The sequence below is a fragment of the Asparagus officinalis genome, chromosome 7 (genome assembly GCF_001876935.1).
Source record: "Asparagus officinalis chromosome 7, Aspof.V1, whole genome shotgun sequence".
NCBI lineage: Eukaryota > Viridiplantae > Streptophyta > Magnoliopsida > Asparagales > Asparagaceae > Asparagus > Asparagus officinalis.
In genome coordinates this window covers 111,332,220-111,350,788 of record NC_033800.1, presented here as the reverse complement: position 1 = coordinate 111,350,788, position 18,569 = coordinate 111,332,220, and the positions used below count along the sequence as shown (strand labels likewise).

Sequence of the window (18,569 nt, the reverse complement as noted above, 5' to 3'; positions counted from 1 at the left end):
TTGGAACTAATGAAATATCTCTGACTGTAAAATTTGACACCATGGCGGAAACTTCCATATATGTCGAACGTGTAACCGTCAGAATCGAAAACTAGCTAGTGCAGATCATTTGTAAACATAATCATAAAACTAATGAGAGATACAAATCACAAAATCATGTCAAATCGTTGAAGTTTCCTAGAAATATCGATATGCAAAGCAACTACAAAAAGCCTCAATTAACCCTAAATCTCAAATTTCATACTACCTACTCTAACAAAATAAGAAAAAAAAAGAGAAACAAGGAAAAGGCTAGAAAGATGCTTGCCAATTTGCCTAGTAATAGGTCAGAACACTAACCCAAGAAAAATTCCAAATCAAATGTCCTTCTCTCTTCAACTGTAACTGATGCTTTCTCTCCTTCTTTTTCTTCTCCTTTTTTTTCCGGATGGGTGTAGAGAATCGGTAGAGAAAAGAAAGGGTTTTGAAGGAGAGTTCATGAAATAGAGATAAGATTAGTTAGAGATTTCCCAAGATTTGAGGGATTTAGTTTCCGATTTGTTTTTCTTTCCCGGTAGTTTCCCCACTTCATGAGGTATTCCCGCAATAGAGGATTTGGGCAGTTACTTTTGGGGAGCTTGGGTTTTTCTTGTTTTTTCTTTTTTTTTTCTTTTTTTTCTTCCTTTAAAGCTATCTGGGCCTTTCAAAATTTTTTTTAGTAAGTAGATGGGCCTAGGAATCAAGCTTGCCATAAGAAAAATAATTGTGGGCCTTGGCTTAAGTAGGCTATATATGTATGTATGTATGTATGTATGTAGTATATGTATTGTTATAAATAGCAGTAAATAGCCCCGCAATAACGGTGCTAATAGCGTTAGCGGTCCCTTCCCACGACGCTATCGCCCGCTACGCTATCGCACAATAACGATGATATATTACGGAATATGTTTGTTCGCAAAAGCGGACAATAGTGTGTCATAACGGTAAATAGTGAGCGATTGCATTCGAAATTTGCTTTTTGACTGTTATTTAAAAGTGGTTTGAGGCTTATTTTTTTAATTAAACTCAATCATTGACCATTGCATTCCACCGTCTCTAGTGATTTTCAGCATACTCCTACCACCTCTCAGAGTCTCTGGCACCTACCTTGATACTTCCTCTAACCTCCTTCACCGTGAGCTCCTCTTAGGACAGTCCTGTCACCGCTAAGCTCTTCTTCTCGAAGACGACGACTTTTTGACTCCTCCAGTCATCTTCGGTATTACGTGATGGTTACATGTCTATTTCATGTTTAGGATCTCTTTAAATCATCCAATATGTACTTTTAGATTTTTTAGATTTTTTTTATATTTATATATATCTGAATTAGACCGCTATTTGACTTTGCGCTTTTTATCGCTATTTTGTCGCAATAGCCCGAAATAGCCTTAGCGATGCCTCACCGCTACGCGACGCTATCCGCTATCGATAACCTTGTGTATATGTATATGTATACACACATACACACATGTATATGTCTGTATCATACTCCCTTTAAAAGCATGAGTTTAGGAAAAACTTTCCACGGTCAATATTACACTTTACTATTTTGAATATTTTATTTAAGTTTTAATCTAATCTAATCATACTTATATCCTAACCTAATTCCCCATGGACAAACTATATCTCAGCAATTTAAAAAATAAATAAATAAAATACATGAAACAATTTCACGATATTAGTTTATTAAGGTAAGGAAATCATACATAACTAACATACTTTAATGCATGAAGTATTAAAAAATCAAAAATTTTCAAAAATTGCACAAAATACCCTTTAAAGTTTAAAATTACACAAAAACATTAACATTTCAAAACTTAAAATAACAAACATGATATATGGAATCTTACTTGGCTAACATACTTTAATGCATGAAGCGTTATGAAAAAGCTAAAAAGTTCCAAAATTTACACAAAATATCCTCAAAAGTTTAAAATTACACAAAACACTGTGACATTTAAAAACTTTAAATGATAAACATGAAATTTGGATATTAACAGCAACCTTCACCGAGTTTAAAATTTGCAATAAACACCCTTAATATTTGAAAATTGTAGAAACATCCTCAAAAGTTTAAATTACAAAAAAGTCTTGTGCTTTTCTGTCAAATTCCTACAGAATATATCATCTTTTATTTTCTTCTAAGGCTACTCTCTTAGTTGAGGTGAGTGGTGTAGGGCTGCTTCTTGGTTGCATGATATTAAACTGTATCCCGAAAAAAAAGGGTGAATCTCCTACAAAGCCTGGCTTTTGAAGATTTGTGCATAATTTTCTGCTAGGAATTATGGACCAGCTTAGATAGTTGTTTTAAGGTTGAAACTGGTTACAAATTTGACTCGATTCCATGGAGACTTGTGCTCTGAATGGACCTCATTTTGTGGTATAGGCTAGCTTTTTCTGACAAGAGGCTCCTTTCTGTAAATAATAAACCTTTCCTGTGTTCTTAAGTTACTAATTGTAACGTACAAACTTTGTTTCATATGTTCCCCAATGGCTTGTTAGGTGCACTCTCTAGGCACTAGTATGCATGTCTTAGAAAACTCTTCAATATGTTCCCCAATGGCTTGTTAGGTGCACTCTCTAGGCACTAGTATGCATGTCTTAGAAAACTCTTCAATATGCCTCTTTTGCTAATCCTCTTCAATAGTTATCGACATAAATATTGTACTTAAACTATCTCTAGATTATGGATATAGCTCGAATATTTGAAGTTTGCATTAGTTTTAAAGCTTAGTTAAACTTGTTATGTTTTTCCTGCTTGGGATTTATCCAGTTAGTAGACTCAAATATCTTTTCGTAAATACTTTGATAAAACTATTTTGGTCATGTTCCCAAGTAATTGACCCTTATGAGTGTAACATTACTGTTTTTTGTAGCATCTACGGCAATCATACTACCACGCTTGGTGCTTACTACTGCCCTCAACAATACAATTGTTAATTCATATGCCAACAATTATCCCTTCTATTATCTCTTTATTCATCTCATCTGATCCTTTATTACATGTCCATGCCCTTCTCTATTTTCATTTCTCATCGTCTCTTTTTAGCCCTCCTTCATTGGTCTTACAGCTAGGCATTGAGCTTGCAATGATGCGACTCTACCATAATTAAATCCTTCTCATCTCTCTCTCTCTCTCTCTCTCTCTCTCTCTCAATTTCCTAGTCCATTCTTCATTCGTTCGTATGTTTGAGTAACCATTGTCTTCTTCTAGCACAGTTTTCAGGAGAACTGATACCATAAAAGGACAGGTTAACATTGTTGTTCATGTTTGTATAACTTATAAGAAATTATATTATAATTTGTTACCATTTTCAAAAGTGTTGTATTTGAGCAAAAAGTTATGTTCAGAAAGTTTTGTTTATAGATTTTAATGAGTAGTGCTGTATACATTAATAAGGAAGCACTGTGAATGATGGATATAAGAGCAGCTGGTGAGATATTAGTAGTGCTGTATACAATTAGGAAGCACTGTGAATGATGGATATGAGTAACTGTAGTTTCTTTTACTATGTTTCTCCTTACTTTCTGATTTTATTTCTACAAGGAAAGCACCTGTACCTCCGCCAAGCTCCTATAGAGCATACACACGTGCACACACAAAAGAAAAAAAGGACCATAAACCAATCTTTCTGGAGTCAAAACATATGTGCATGGTTTTAAATATCGGCCGATAATCCGATATTATCGCCGAGTTATCGGATTTGGGAGCTTTCCGCTAGGATAAGTAGGATTTTTAATCGGTTATCGTTTTTATGAGTTTATTGACGAGTTATCGGCGATAAAGGCACTTATCCGCCGATTAGGGAGGCTGAAAATATCGGCTTTATCACGCGCTTTATCGGCGTGAGTTTTGAGTTGAATTGTTGGGTAATGGGCTATTACTTAGTGAGTTCTTAAACCCGACCCGACCTGACCCGCTTTTGACAATAAAATGAAGTTTCTAACTTCAAGTTCAGCCCTAATCCTTCGTGAATCTCTCTCCCTCTCTGTGCGGCTGTTCTCCGAGCCTCCGAGCCTCTTTGAACTCCATCGAGCTCAAGATCTATGTTCCCATCTAACTCCGTTGACCTCGTCGCTCGCCTCCCCGACCTCGAAGCTCACTTCGCTGACGTTTATATTTCAACAAGCATGGTTAGATTATATTTTTTTGGGTATTTCTAAGGCTTAGGTACAAATATTAACGTGAGGTTTTAATTATCTTTTTGGGTAATAAAAATGAAGTCTGAAACTGGTTTTGGAAGACTGGCGTGGCATAATCACTATCCTTTGAATCCCATGTATATTGGTGGGATTCTTTATTGTAGGGTGGTGGGGGAGAGGATGGTGGTGGGGGAGGTGGTAGCTAGGTAGGTCATATATAAAGTATGTGATAAGTAATTTTCTTAACATGATACTTTTGCTAAGCCTTCTTTATGAATTGTAATGCTGTGGTGCTTCATACTAATCTTTCTTTTCTTTTTACTGTAACAATTTGTTATGTTTCTGGCGCTGTGATTTAAATTCCTAGGGGATGATTCATTTTCTTTCTAATCTCTTTAATTTTCTTTTTCAGCGTCATGCAGATAGAATCAAGCGTGATAAAGCTCAAGCAAAGCGGGGTGATGATGTAGATCCGCAAGTTCGCCCCAACCATATAGTTCCCATTAATCGTTATCAGGGTTCAAGACTTGCTTCTGGCGCTTCTCCCTCACCTTATCAACAAAATGGATCTTCTGTCAGAAAAGACAACCAAATTGGACAAGCTACGACTGCAATGTCTGGACTAGACATTAAGGCCAAAGAAAATAGGAAAAAGAGCAGCAAGAAAACAAATTCCCGAGCGCAAAAAGTTGCACGGATATCTTCTGAAGGTGCATCAGTGGGTGCTGCTATTGTCGAGGCTGAGAATATTCTGGAAATAGAAGTAATTTTATCTTTCTAGAAGAGGGAACATTTAAATTTGATTGATTGATTTCTTCAGTTTCGTGTAGCATTCTTCAGGTTTATAATCATTTGTGTATGTCATCCAAGTTTTTTGAGGTTGTGATTATAATTCTTTCTTCCATCTTCCAGGAAAGGGAAAATGAAGATGTACAGGAAAATAAAGAGGACCTGAAAGCAAAGCTCAAGGAAGTACTCCGAGAGAAGTCTGATCTTTTCAAGTCTGAGAATCCAGAAGAAGATAAGGTTTGCAATTTAACTGTATACTTTGGCTAGATTAATGCTTCTCCTTTATGTAGAAAATGGTAGCATGTCTATTGTATTCACATTATGCTGATCTATATTATAGATGAAATTAATTATCTGTTAACTGTTGGATTTTAGTCATCTACTTACCATGTATCTCTCTTTCTAAATACACACATACATTTTTTACTCTTCTGAGCCACGGGCTCTTATTTACTTTACTGGGGACAGTCAAGTCATAAACTGATGGTTTTATTATGGGCTATGTTCTTACTATAAGTCTATGCAGTATTAACATATTTAAGACCAATTCTGTTGCATATGGATTTTACTGTCAGTGTGAAGGAGCTATTCCTTTGGAAAAACATTGTCATTATTGCTTACACATGTTGCACACATACTGTCAGGTTAAACTGGGAGAGCCAGGATGGAAACAGAGGTACTATGAAGAAAAGTTTGCTGCAGCCTCTCCTGAAGAAATAGAATCAACTCGGAGAGATGTTGTAAGTCATTTACAAAGATCTTAAACATTTCTTCTGTCTTGTTTGTTTTCCATTTTGTCTACCTTATTTTTTTGGTATTTTAAACTAGTTATAAGTTTTGTCTGCTCTTTACTTATTCAAGGAAGTTTTTAATGGAGGCATTAGCTATCATTCTCACTTAGTTGGAATATATTTGACCTAATACTGAAATGTAAATCATCTGTTGCTCATGTCGGTATTAATCTAACTTGTTTAACTTGATTTTTGTACAATTGGGGAATATTGTTCAATAAGAAATTCTTTTCTTGCAAGCATATCTTGCTGCTCTTTCCTTGTCGTGTAACTTAAAATGTATTTGACCTAATGTTTTTAGTGAAAACTGTCTTGCTCATGACTGTATTAATCAAATTTGATTAACTTCATTTTTGTACGATTGGAAAATGTTGCTCAATTGGTAATTCTTGTCTGCAAGCATATCTTATTCTTTTTCTTGTCGTGTAACTTCAAATTATTAAGTACCATTTTGTGAAATCATTTGATAGACTAAATCTAGTGTTTCATGTTTCATTAGGTTTTGAAGTATACAGAAGGCTTATGTTGGGTTATGCACTATTACTATGAAGGTGTCTGTTCATGGCAATGGTGAGTTTCTTTCTTCTCTCTGTTTCAATCTACAAATCCACATAGGCGTTCTTGATGTTTGGAACGTGCATGGTTTATATTGATAAATCTGTAGAACGCTAAATTGCCTTATGCAACGTAACTATGGTGCAGATTGCCAATTTCGATCTATGAATAACTCTTTGTTTCTTGTTTTTATTATGTTCATGGTAACCTTGCTCTGTAGGGAAGAAATCTAAACATGTAAAAACTGGAAATAAAGCATCTGACAAAATTGAAAATCTCAGTATTACATCATCATGTCTGCTATAAGTCTAGATCGAAGTAGGCTATATAATAGTATGATCCAATTTTTGAGTTTATGCACACTCTTTATTATCTTGAAGTCAAAGGGCTACAATGGTTATATTTAGTTATGAGCTATGATGCACGGATACGGATACGGGACACAGATACGACACGGACACGGATACAGGAAAATCCAAAAAAAAGGATACGGGGATACGACAGAGATTTTTTTTTTAAAGTTATTATTATATATAGAAAAATTTATAAAATTTAACTAACAATCTAAAATATGAATCTATCACAAAATAACAATCTAAAATATATTATTTGTAACTTTCTCCATCAGATTTATGATAATAATATGACGTTGGGCTGCTGCTCGAACTCAAAAACCAGAGGAGATGATGATGACAGTGATGGTGATTGTGCTGGACGAGGAGGAGGAATGAAGAGTGGACTTGAGGAGTCGGAGGAAGGAGGAGTCGGTCGGCGGGATCGGGTCGGAACAGCGAAGCGGTCGGCGGGATCGGGTCGGAACAACGGAGGTGATCGAATCGAATGGGAGTGAGCTGATAGATTGAGAGAGAGGATTAGAGTTAGGGTTAGGGTTTTTTCTTTTGTTTGAGTCAGCTGAGGATCGAATCGAACGTGAGATTTGAGAAATAAGGATGGGTTTTTTAATCGAACGGTTCGGGTTGGATTTTAACAACCAAACCCACAACCCGAATGAATCGGCCTTCGGCGAATCCGAGCCGTGTCCGAGCTCCTTTATCTGTGTCCGAGCCTAATTTGACCGTTGACCCGTGTCAGACACGGATTGACCGTGTCCGACACGTGTCGTGCTCGTGTCGTGACAAATCCGTGTCCGATTCGAGTCGGACACGGATTCGTGACCTCCGGGGGCGAATCCGTGCTTCAGAGGTTGTGAGTGCTCTTGGATAGGGTTTGATAAATCTTAAAATCAATTCCGCCATTTCCTTCGGTTTCCTTTTCTTCTCCTTCATTTTAGACTGCTGAGAAGATTAGCGAACTGGTGCATTTTTATTTCATTCCTCAGTTTTTATCTGTAAGTTACATGAAAATAAACTATAGGTAAGTAAATGTCATTTCGTTTTTTAAAATGAATCTTCTGCTTTGCTGATGATATCCTTTATTATACTCAGGTTTTACCCCTATCATTATGCACCTTTTGCTTCTGACCTGAAGCTGATGATATCCTTTATTATACTCAGGTTTTACCCCTATCATTATGCACCTTTTGCTTCTGACCTGAAGGGTTTGAGTCAGTTGGAAATTAGCTTCGAACTTGGTTCACCTTTTAAACCATTCAGTCAGTTAATGGGTGTTTTTCCTGCTGCAAGGTGACATTTGATAATTTTCTTTTGATACACACGCACACATGTGCATTGATTACTAATTAGTTGGGGCATTTGCAGTTCCCATGCACTTCCTATCCATTACAGGAAATTGATGACCGATCCAAACTCGCCTATTATTGATTTCTATCCAACTGGTATATTTTGTAGGTCATGTGTATTGATTTTTCCTCTTATCTGCTCTTCTAGAGCCTAACTCTTTTGCTTTATTATCAGACTTTGAGGTGGACATGAATGGGAAGAGGTTTGCTTGGCAGGTAAGGTTTTCTTACTTCCTGCATGTAGAGGTTCTTTCTTTTTTCGTGATCATTTGATTGAGTTGTTACTCTTTAACTTGAAGGGTATTGCGAAACTACCTTTTATTGACGAGGGTCGCCTACTTGATGAGATCAAAAAATTAGAGCATACTTTAACGGTATGTTACTTACCCAGTGATCTAACTGCAAGCACGTACTTTATAACGTTCTCAAATTTCACTGCCTAAACCATTTTGCATTCGATACAGGAAGAAGAGGCACGGCGAAACAGTGTGTTGTTTGACATGCTTTTTATTAACTTATGTCACCCTCTTTCGCCTTGTATATTTTCTCTCAACAACCAATTCTCGCAACTTTCAGACAAAGAAAGAGACAACATTAAAGTGAAAATTGATCCTGTTTCCAGGTATGCATATCATACTTAACCTTGTACATAATCAGAAGTGTTGCCTATGCTCTATTTTGTCTTTTGAATAGTGCTTCATGCAGTCTAATTGGAATAAATCTCATGATCACTTTTGCATTGATTGATAAAATCAGCGTCGTATCCTTAATCTGCACCAAATTCTCTCCAATTAAGTTAACATCATTTAGTTCTTACCCTCTTCGTATTAATCCTTCTCTTCCATCCCTTTATACAAATGTGTTTACCATCGGTCTGTTGTGTGGTCAAGCTCTCTCCTAGCTCGCGTGTGTATAGAGGAGGAATAATACCACACATACATATTGTAGCCTATCTATAAAATGTCGTAAGAAATGATAACTCCCATTGAAAGAACTATAGGAAGGGAAAGTACTAAGTTAAAACATTTCTCTTAAACTAACGGTGGGTCAACAATTGAGAGTCTGGTTAAGAAGTACAAATTTTGAAAAATTGTCTGCTGGTGAGATGGATAGAAAACTTCAAACCTAATGAGCTCAATGACAGCATAGGAATCCTTAAACATAATAGAGAAAAAACCAATCGCCAGGAGATTGATGGTGTAGGATAGAAATCCAGGCACAACGTTAGACATAGTAGTGACGAGATAAGGGATGAAAAATAATAATTTTTGGACATCAACAAAGAATACTCAGGGGTTGATGTCATGGTCTTGGAGAGTAATCTAATTGAGAATAATGGAACAGGCTGTATCTAGAGATTGGATAGGAAAATAAGGGGCTTTTCTAAGTGGCATTAATGTTGAGAAGAAGCCTGACTTGAGAGGCTGAAGGGTGGGTGAGAGGGTGTTCCGTTGCACAGCAATGGTGACAAGCTGGATGGTAGAGGCTGAGAGATGTGAGAACGGAGCTGCTCATAACTTTTTAGTTGTCAAGGGGGAATACGCGTAGGTGATGCTTCCGTTGAAGCCCCTTGGTGGCATCAATGTTATAGGAAGAAGTTGAGTCCTTTAGGTTAGGAATTTGGTTCTGGTTCCATGCTAAGAATTGAAAACAAAATCTCTAGTTTTGATTAAATTGGACAGGACAAGATTCTCCTTTTAATTTAGGTTAGGAATTTGGTTCTGGTTCCATGCTCGTAACTTTTTTTTGGCTTTTTGCTGCATTCTTGCTGCCTATTTGTGTTGTATGGTCCACTGATGTAAACAAATGTGCTGAACTGAAGTGCAAATTGTTCACTTTTTTGTATGCTTATAATTTTACTTATGTGCAGTGGTGGGATGAACGGATATCTATCCCTTTGTAATGGGGATCCATGTCCTCCAGTTTTTAGATCTCCTGTCGAGGGAATGAAAGATATAATGGACAATCAAGTCATGTAAGTTAGTTATGTAGTCTTTTATGTGCAGCAAGGTTGCTTTCATTCAAAGCAATTTATTAGTAATTTTACCTTTTTCAGATGTTCTATATACAAACTCCCGGATGCACATAAGCACTTTGCTCGGCCGCTTCCAGGGGTTATCTTCCCAGAAAAGGTATGCATCATCCTGAAAATTTAGGAATACCCTTTGCTTGTTTTGAATTGACACTTACCTTTTGATATACTTCTAATATACCTTTAAAGATCTTAGAAAAGTATATATACAAATATCCTCAAACTTTCGTGGTTATATCTTAGAAACTTTTTTTGGTATGCTATTATTTTTATGATTTAGGGTAAGTTAAATATCTGTAGAATCTCCAGTTTTCTCTGAGAAATTTTCTTTTTCTCCCATTCATATAGGTAATGGTAGAACTGAAAATTTTCCCTCGTTATTTCTTCCTTTTGATCGATCAGTTTGTACACATGTAACTGGCTGGTACTCATCTGCTTGAAACTCATCATCGTCAAGTTGTTAACCTTTGCCAGTTTAGTTCTTGAAAGTACTTCTCTTCCTTGATGTTGTTGACGGCCAGTGTGATAGGAGTCTGAGGATTACTTTCTTTTCCATATTTTTCACATTGTACTTTTCCCAACTTGCACTACCTTTTTGTTTCTTATCTTAGAATGCAAACTGCTGTATTACCAGGATATTGTTCCAGTCTATTTTTCTTTTTTATTTTAGTCACTCTGCAACTGTCACTGCTTCATTATTGACCTGTGCTCTGAAGAAGCATTCTTCCATCTCTTGAATTGGTTTAGAGCCTTCTTATTCTACTCATGTTTCCAGCGTTCCTGCTGGGAACATGGTATAGGTGGCTATAAACATCTGAAGGGCTCCTCTCCCTGCTACTTCTATCTCCAGCTTTATACTACACTTCATGCTTTCTGTAGTTTTTCGGACCATGAAGTATATAGATAATTGGTTTGTGGTATTGATAATGCAAGCTCAAAATTTTTTTTCTTTGTTTATCATAGCATAGATGTAGTTATTCTGAATGTGCTATAGATCTTTCACTGAGGGTGGGCAATATCAAATTTCTCACATCGTTCATTGGTTTACATGAGTCCTCACTTCTCTCTCTCTCTCATGTTTCTTTTGTAGACTGTTACCAGTGGTGATTTGAAGCTCCCGCCAGTTTTGTGGCATGAAGACACTGGCCGGAGGCCAATGGAAAATGGAAGGTACTGAGGATCAAACTGATAAGCTTACCTTATGTTAGGTAGCCCCAAATGATGTTACTTATTTCATTCATGTCAATTCTATTCAGCAGACAAAACCCCCCGGGAGCTATTTCAGGTCGACAACTTGGTGAAGTGGCCCATCGGCTTGTGAAGAACAGCCTTCAGATGCACAGAGAACGTAACATTGATGAGTCAAGATATCCTCCTCATCCATATCCTAATGGTAGACATCATCAGCTGAACCAGAGACCTCACCATGGAGCTAGCCACATGCAATGGCAACCTACTGCAGGAGTCCAAGTAAATTACAATCAGGCACGTTTCTTGTCAGCTTCTGCATCAAGACATTCACATTTTGAAAGAAATCAATACAACAGATCTCATAATAATAATCCCCACTATGGAAGAAGAGACCGACAACAAGACATTAGAAGCGTTAGAAGAGTTGGCCCAGCGCAGAGCTACCCTCAAAGTAACGCAAGAGTTGGCCCTGCGCAGAGCTACCAACAAAGTAACGGGTATACTGGTCATCCTCCACCACCACCCATTGTACAAATACCGGTAGCAGGTCCTCATGTTCAGCCAGTTGTACAAATACCTGTAGCTGGGCCATATGTCCAGAATGAACCTCGGGTTTATGGGGGATATCAAGGTTATGGAGCCCAGCAATGGCAGCCTTGGCATGGTTCTGGGAGAGGAGCACCATTAAGCGCTCAGCTTTCTCCTGTAGGTAGAAGTTATGGTAATAATAATAATCAACAAGGAAATAATCGGTTTTCATCTTTTTTGAATAGAAGCGGATCCAGCCGAGGACCTCCGGCAAGACATGGACATGGTCGATTCTAATAACATTGTTAGCATTGTTCATCTTGTTGTGTTGTATCATCCCATCTTAGTTTCATCATCATCGATTTAGTACATTTATTTGTATCCTAGATCCCAGCTTCAGTGTAATTGCATAACAGAGATAGTCCTTCAGAGATTGTACTTTATTTTTCTTCATGTTAATCTACTGACCTATGATAGTAGGGGGAGAAAACAAATGTATTTGTTTATTACTTGTTTACTTGCCGAGTAATCTACTGACCTATGATAGTAGGGGGAGAAAACAAATGTATTTGTTTATTACTTGTTTACTTGCCGAGTAATATCAAATGTTTCTTTCTCCTGGTCGTGAAACAAATGTATTTGTTTATTACTTGTTTACTTGCCGAGTAATATCAAATGTTTCTTTCTCCTGGTCGTTTATTCATTTGTGCTTCTTCTAGATAAATCTCTACCATCAGAAAGAGTTAAAATATATCTTTGGCATAGGGCTTCTTCTAGATAAATCTCTACCATCATAAAGAGTTAAAATATATCTTTGGCATGGGGCTTGCTTTCCAACTTGGTGACCCCATCGCTTCATAAGCACCAGCCAAGAGCCGGGAGAGGGTTTTCTTTGGCCCGTAGGCGTGGTAATGAACCTAATTTAATCGTATGCTATGGTGATCGGATTCGAATTCGGTTAGCTCTCTAGAATTTGAATTTGTCTAACAGGGAAAGAATATTATAAATATTGCTATTTGTAAGCAAATATTTGTTAAATGTTCACAAATATCTCATTACCACCCTTGGTAGGTCCTAAGATTCGAGAGCTTGCCGTCTTGACTTCAAGTATGTATTTCGCTGTTAGTATTATTATATTGTGCATTTATATACCTCAAAAATAGCAATATGTATTATATAATGCACACATAAAAGATAATACAATATAGTAACATAAAAGTAGAAAAGAACACTAATACAACACCTGTATGGAGGGATTTGGTTTGAGGAGGAATGGAGGGATTTGGTTTGAGGAGGAGGTAAGGGGATCAGGTTTGAGGAGGGACTCGTTGAGTTTTTGAGTAGATATATGACGATACCGATTAGAGTCGTGGCAGGATAAATACTAATACAACACCTGTAGGTGACAAAAACTGCAAACGGAATCAGCTTGGTATAACGAGGGCCCTCATCTAGCGTATTTTGGTCATTTAGCAAAGTCAATAAGCTCACATATTGTATAAAGGAAAGACATCTCAAGTCTAGGACAAAAATATGTTAAAAAAAGAGCTTAAAGGGACAAAAATCAACGTTGGCTGGCCCGGAACCAGGGGCGTGCATGAATGAAGAAAATATCATTCAAGGACCAAGAGAACCCACTTGATGTTGATTGTCGTTCCCAAAGTCTCCACTCCATTGGTGTTTGTGTGGTCAATGGAGTTAGGGGGTGTTTGTTTCAAAAAATCCTATAATTTTAGGATATGGATTTCATCATAGGATTTGAAATCCATAAGTAATTTGTTATGGGTTGGGATTCCTAAAACTTTGTTTGTTTCAACAATATTTTGGGATTTGGAATACTATAATTTGTAATATTTTTGTTTGTTTCAAATTTTTTAGAATTTAAAATCATTAATTTGTCTAACACTTTTGAAATCCACCCCACATCCCACCCAAAAAAGAGGATTTTACAAATCCTTAAATATAATATTTTTTATTATTTGGGGATTTGATATTCTAAAATTTGTTTTGAAACAAACAAGTTTTATGGAATTCTAAAACCCAAAAAACCCACTTTTTGATCCTAGAATTTAAAATCCCACCCAAATTTCCAATTTTTTTTGAAACAAACACCCCCTTAAACAATTTAGACCCTATCAACACATCTTTCCCAACCCTTGTTCAAAAATTGACAAAGACGCCAACTTCAACTTATCTAGACCCTATCAACACATCTTTCCCAACCCTTGTTCAAAAATTGACAAAGACGCCAACTTCAACTTATCACAACACCACCAAAGTTGACCATAAAACATACAGGTTAACCAGTAGATGTAAAGATAATTAATAAAAAAACAAGTAGAATCATAATATGCATTAGTAAAAGGTAACTACAAAACGTAAAAGTTAAATAGAAAACTTAAAAGTTAGCCAAATTGTAAATAGTAACCATAAAAAATTACTAGAAACATACTTTACTTAATTTTTATTGGTTAAATTTTGTCCGTTCTAGTTACCTAAGTGAATGTTGTTCTTATCATGATCGTATCCTCCATCAACCTTCACTCTCAACTACGCCTTCACCTCCTCCCAACCTTCACAATTTTCTTCCTTTACTCCTTTCTCTATCATGACCTTCCACTACAAGAAATTCGGTATTTAACGACCATAATTAGTGAAGGGACCAGTTGACCGTCATTAATATTCATATAATAATGACGGGTTTTAAAGCCTTCGTCGAGTGATTATAAATATTAGTAGAACGATGTGAGATGGGATAATGGCTTTCTAATCCCTTCATTGATTTGATCCTAATATCGTCGTTATTGGGTCTCCTTAAAGAAGAAGGGTTCCATTACCATCATTGATGACACTCCTAATCATAATAGGATTTATAGTAAAACCTATTACTATTAATTAACAAGACCTACAATCAAAATCCCCAAAGCCCCAAGTAAAACCCGAAACCCGAAATCCAAAATCCCCCATAACTTCTCCTAATCATCCCTCTAACCGCCAGTTGTAATATTAATTATAAACCCTAGCTATTGTAAAAAAAATATCGCATACGTACTATTCATCTTCATCAAACTCGCTAAACTGTTCTTCGTCACCTTTAAGACGTTGATCATCCCTAGCGTCGCCGATTGGCTCTAGCGTCGTCGGCGAACAACGTCGCCCGCCGCCTCCAGCAGTCGGCCAGCATGTACCCATCCTTCGCATGAGCGCTTTGCCCCGCGCGCTGCCTCGTCCAGCTGCATCCTAGCCCCAGCGTCGCCCGGTCCAAGCATGCTTGTAGTCCTAGCACCAGCCACGCGACGACTTGCGCCGCGCGTTGGTCGCATGCGCCGCCCCACCGCCGGTGTCGTTCGCCAGGACCACCACATCACCGCCCCCGCCCCGCCCCAGCCCCATCGTTTTGCCGCCATGTTCGGTAGCATACAGCGCAACCCTTATTTTGGTTAAATTGGGCACTCAACAGACTAAATTGTAGGCGTATAAAACTGCTATAGGTCGCTGAGCACGAGCTCAGCAACAGGTTGATTCGACACAATCAACGAAGCCATCGGTGAGCGACGAATATCTAAACGCGAGCGTTAGTTCCGTAATACCGGAAGCGAAGTTGACGACGCGACGAATTGGGATTAACGAGTGACGAGGCTATATACGAACCACACGCAAAACAACGGAAATAGATTCCACTCGCGTCAGGCAAAATCAAGCTAAACAGCTTGGTGACGTTCAAACGAGTCATCCAACCATGAACGGAATTTGAAGCTCAAACACCGAGGGCGAATTTACTGGCCATATTGGGATTCGGACTGTCAAACTGCCGAGTCGCGGTCACAAACGAAAGCGCAAACTGGACAACGGACAACAACACAGTACTACGACACCCTAGAGGACTCGAGTTTACCAAAGCAGAGCCACCCTGAGGTGGCTGGTGGCCGAGCCACCTCTAGGTTGGCGCCCAGATTGTGGCCAACAGGCCACAGACTGAGACCTATAAATAGAGGCTTGAGCATCATTTTGGGAGCGTTGGAACTTCTAGAGCCGAAACTGCGGAATTGACGAACTGAGCTGGAGTTTTGAAGAACTTGAAGAACTTGGACATTCAGAATGGTTCTTGGCTGAGCATCCCACGTCACAAAAGGCAGGAGTTCGAGAGAGAGAAATCAGATCTGAGATCGTACACGAATAATACCCGAGATCAAAGGTGTCGCCTTTGATCCCGCAGAACTAAAAAGACTATTATATTTCTCTTGCGAAATTAGTACCCCGGCTAGTTAATTTCGCTTAGTGAGATAACACCCGTCAAATTGTGTAGATCCGACCGGATCTAGATCGCGCGGTGGTCCACGGATTAACCCCGGCGTTGGCAAAGAACCCACAAAAGCGAGTGACCGCTGTTCGCGGTGAAAATGGTGTCTTTCTTCATTGTTGATTCCATTGTCATCTTAAATAACAACTTTTTGAGTTACAAAGATCCGGTCTTTTTATAAGATCCGGTTACAATGAAAATCAAAAAAAATAAAAAAAGATTACAACTTTCTCATTATTTGTCGAACAAATCACGAGCTCCTGTTTTGCGGTCGCTCGCTTGCATGGGTTGTTTGCCTGCGCCGGGGTTTATCCGTGGACCACCGCGAGATCTAGATCCGGTCGGATCTACACAGTACGACGAGTATTATTTCGCTAAGAAAATAATAGCCGAGGGTACTATTTCGCCAAGGAAATAGTAGCCTTTAATTCTCGGGATCAAAGACCAAGCTTTGATCCGGAGTATGCCTGCGTAGATCTGAGATCCGATCCTCTCGAACTCTTGCCTTATTTGGCGTTGACGATCGTCGAGCACCAGATCTGGGAGAGCAAGTCCTCGAAGTCCTAAAGCTTGGATCTTTTTTAGATCTGAGTCTTCAATCCAGCAGGGCTTCGCCTCTCCAAATTTTCCAACCTTTGACAAATGAGCCTAGGCCTCCTCTTTATAGGCTCTCTGAACTGTGCCCGCGCACAGATCTGGGCCGGCCACCTATAGGTGGGCGGGCCGGCCACCGAGCCACCTATGGGTGGCTCGGCCACCGAGGTGGCTCGGTTTTGGCCGAGTCCCCTAGGTGTTGTGGTTTTTTGCCATTTTGTCCGGTCTCGTGGTTGATTCGGACTCTGATTTGTTGATCTAATTTGGTAGTAAATCCATTTCTGAATTCGAATCCGAAACTGATCTTGATTCGATCGTAATTCGTCCGAGTCCGCCCTTGGTTGGATGACTCGTTGACTCTTCAACCCGTTAGCTTGATTCCGCACGCGAGTGGATTTATTCCGTTGTTTGCGTGCGGTTCATTAGCTTCGTAGCCTCGTTAATTCGCTTCGTTGCGTGTCACTTGGCTTCGGCGTTGTGGACTGACGCTCGTGTTTGGATACGTCGCCCGATGGTTCGTCGGTTTGTGCCGAGCTGTGTTAAGGGACCTATAAGCAATTTTATACGCCTACAGATACCCCCTCCAAAGTATTTCAGTCTCGTTCTTTTATAGAAGAGTCTGGAATACTTTGGATATGATTGTCCCAACCTTCAGTCGGTGTAACGGGACTTTGGAATGGCTTTTGTTCTTGATTCCTTTAATCCTTCAGGCTATTCGGTGCTTTGTCGAATGTCTGTAAGGTTTCCGGTGCTGCATTTATTGTCTGACCGTTGTCGGAATTTCGAATTTGAAGTCGATTCCTAATTTTCTGATCTTTAGCTCGAGTTGGTTATTTCAACATAGAACTGACCATCGGTTGTCGTCGTTGAATCTTCATTTACAACACGTTGTCCGGTGTTTGAGCTTCCTTGTGACGCGTTGTCTGGCGTCTAAGCTTCATTGCAACGCGTTGTCCGGCGTCCAAGTTGGAGTATACACAGTTTAAGCTCTTAAGGAATTGGAGCGTGGCGGATACTCGAGTCACGAGACCAATCTACGGAGTTGATACATCTATGACTCGTATTTATAGAATTTTTGGCAAATTCTCAGCCATCAACGGGTTTGATGAGCCTTTACCGACTACCGTTTGAGTCGGGCTAGCATGCGGATTGTTCAAGTCCATTCCGCATGTGACGTTAAGCTAAAAGAGTTAACCCTTTTAGTGCTACGATATTGAATACGTAGACTTCGTCTTTCTCCTGTGAAAAGACTAAACAGCAACGTGTATCAGACGTTGACTTAGGATTTTTGGCAAATCCTCAGCCTTCAACGGATTTGACGTCCTCTTACCGACTACCGTTTGAATCGGGCTTACATGCGGATTGTCTAAATCCGTTCCGCATGTAACGTTGTGCTAAGAGAATGAACTCTCTTAGACTTGATGCTACGACTCGGAATACGTAGACTTCGCCATTGTTATGGGAATAGGCTACCCAGCAACGTGTTTTAGACGCTGACTTATCCCTACTTAGGCTTCGGGATAAAATACCCCAGAATCGAACTCTGGTGTCTTTTTCTTCGGAGAAAGACTAAACCGGTGACGCGTGTTAGGCGTCGGCATATCCTTTCTTAGGATTCAGGATGAAATTCCCCATATGTGTAAGACATGGATTTTGGTGTTATTAATAACAAACTGCCACAATGTTGAATATGTGGACGGGTGTTCTTTTTAACGGTTAAGAACTAACCGACAACGCGGGTTAAGCGCAGACTTATCCCTGCTTAGGTTTCAGGATAGAATACCCCAGAATCGAACTCTGGTGTCTTTTTCTTCGGAGAAAGACTAAACCGGCAGTGCGTGTTAGGCGCAGACTTATCCCTGCTTAGGATTCGGGATAAACTTCCTAAGATGAATCCTAAATTGACAAATTCTTGGGAAAGGAAGAATT

General features: G+C 39.0%; 1 protein-coding gene across 1 annotated transcript in view; it reads left to right on the top strand.

Annotated features, from left to right (window-relative positions):
* The window catches only part of LOC109848912 (5'-3' exoribonuclease 3-like), a 31,220-nt gene extending 18,957 nt beyond the window's left edge, over nucleotides 1–12,263 (top strand). Inside the window, 13 exon segments of the mRNA XM_020418634.1 lie at nucleotides 4,574–4,924; nucleotides 5,074–5,187; nucleotides 5,595–5,690; nucleotides 6,241–6,311; nucleotides 7,811–7,939; nucleotides 8,015–8,091; nucleotides 8,171–8,211; nucleotides 8,295–8,369; nucleotides 8,460–8,617; nucleotides 9,866–9,970; nucleotides 10,052–10,127; nucleotides 11,118–11,197; nucleotides 11,287–12,263. Of these exon segments, the coding sequence (XP_020274223.1) occupies nucleotides 4,574–4,924; nucleotides 5,074–5,187; nucleotides 5,595–5,690; nucleotides 6,241–6,311; nucleotides 7,811–7,939; nucleotides 8,015–8,091; nucleotides 8,171–8,211; nucleotides 8,295–8,369; nucleotides 8,460–8,617; nucleotides 9,866–9,970; nucleotides 10,052–10,127; nucleotides 11,118–11,197; nucleotides 11,287–12,043 (2,130 nt within the window). The 3' untranslated portion in view covers nucleotides 12,044–12,263.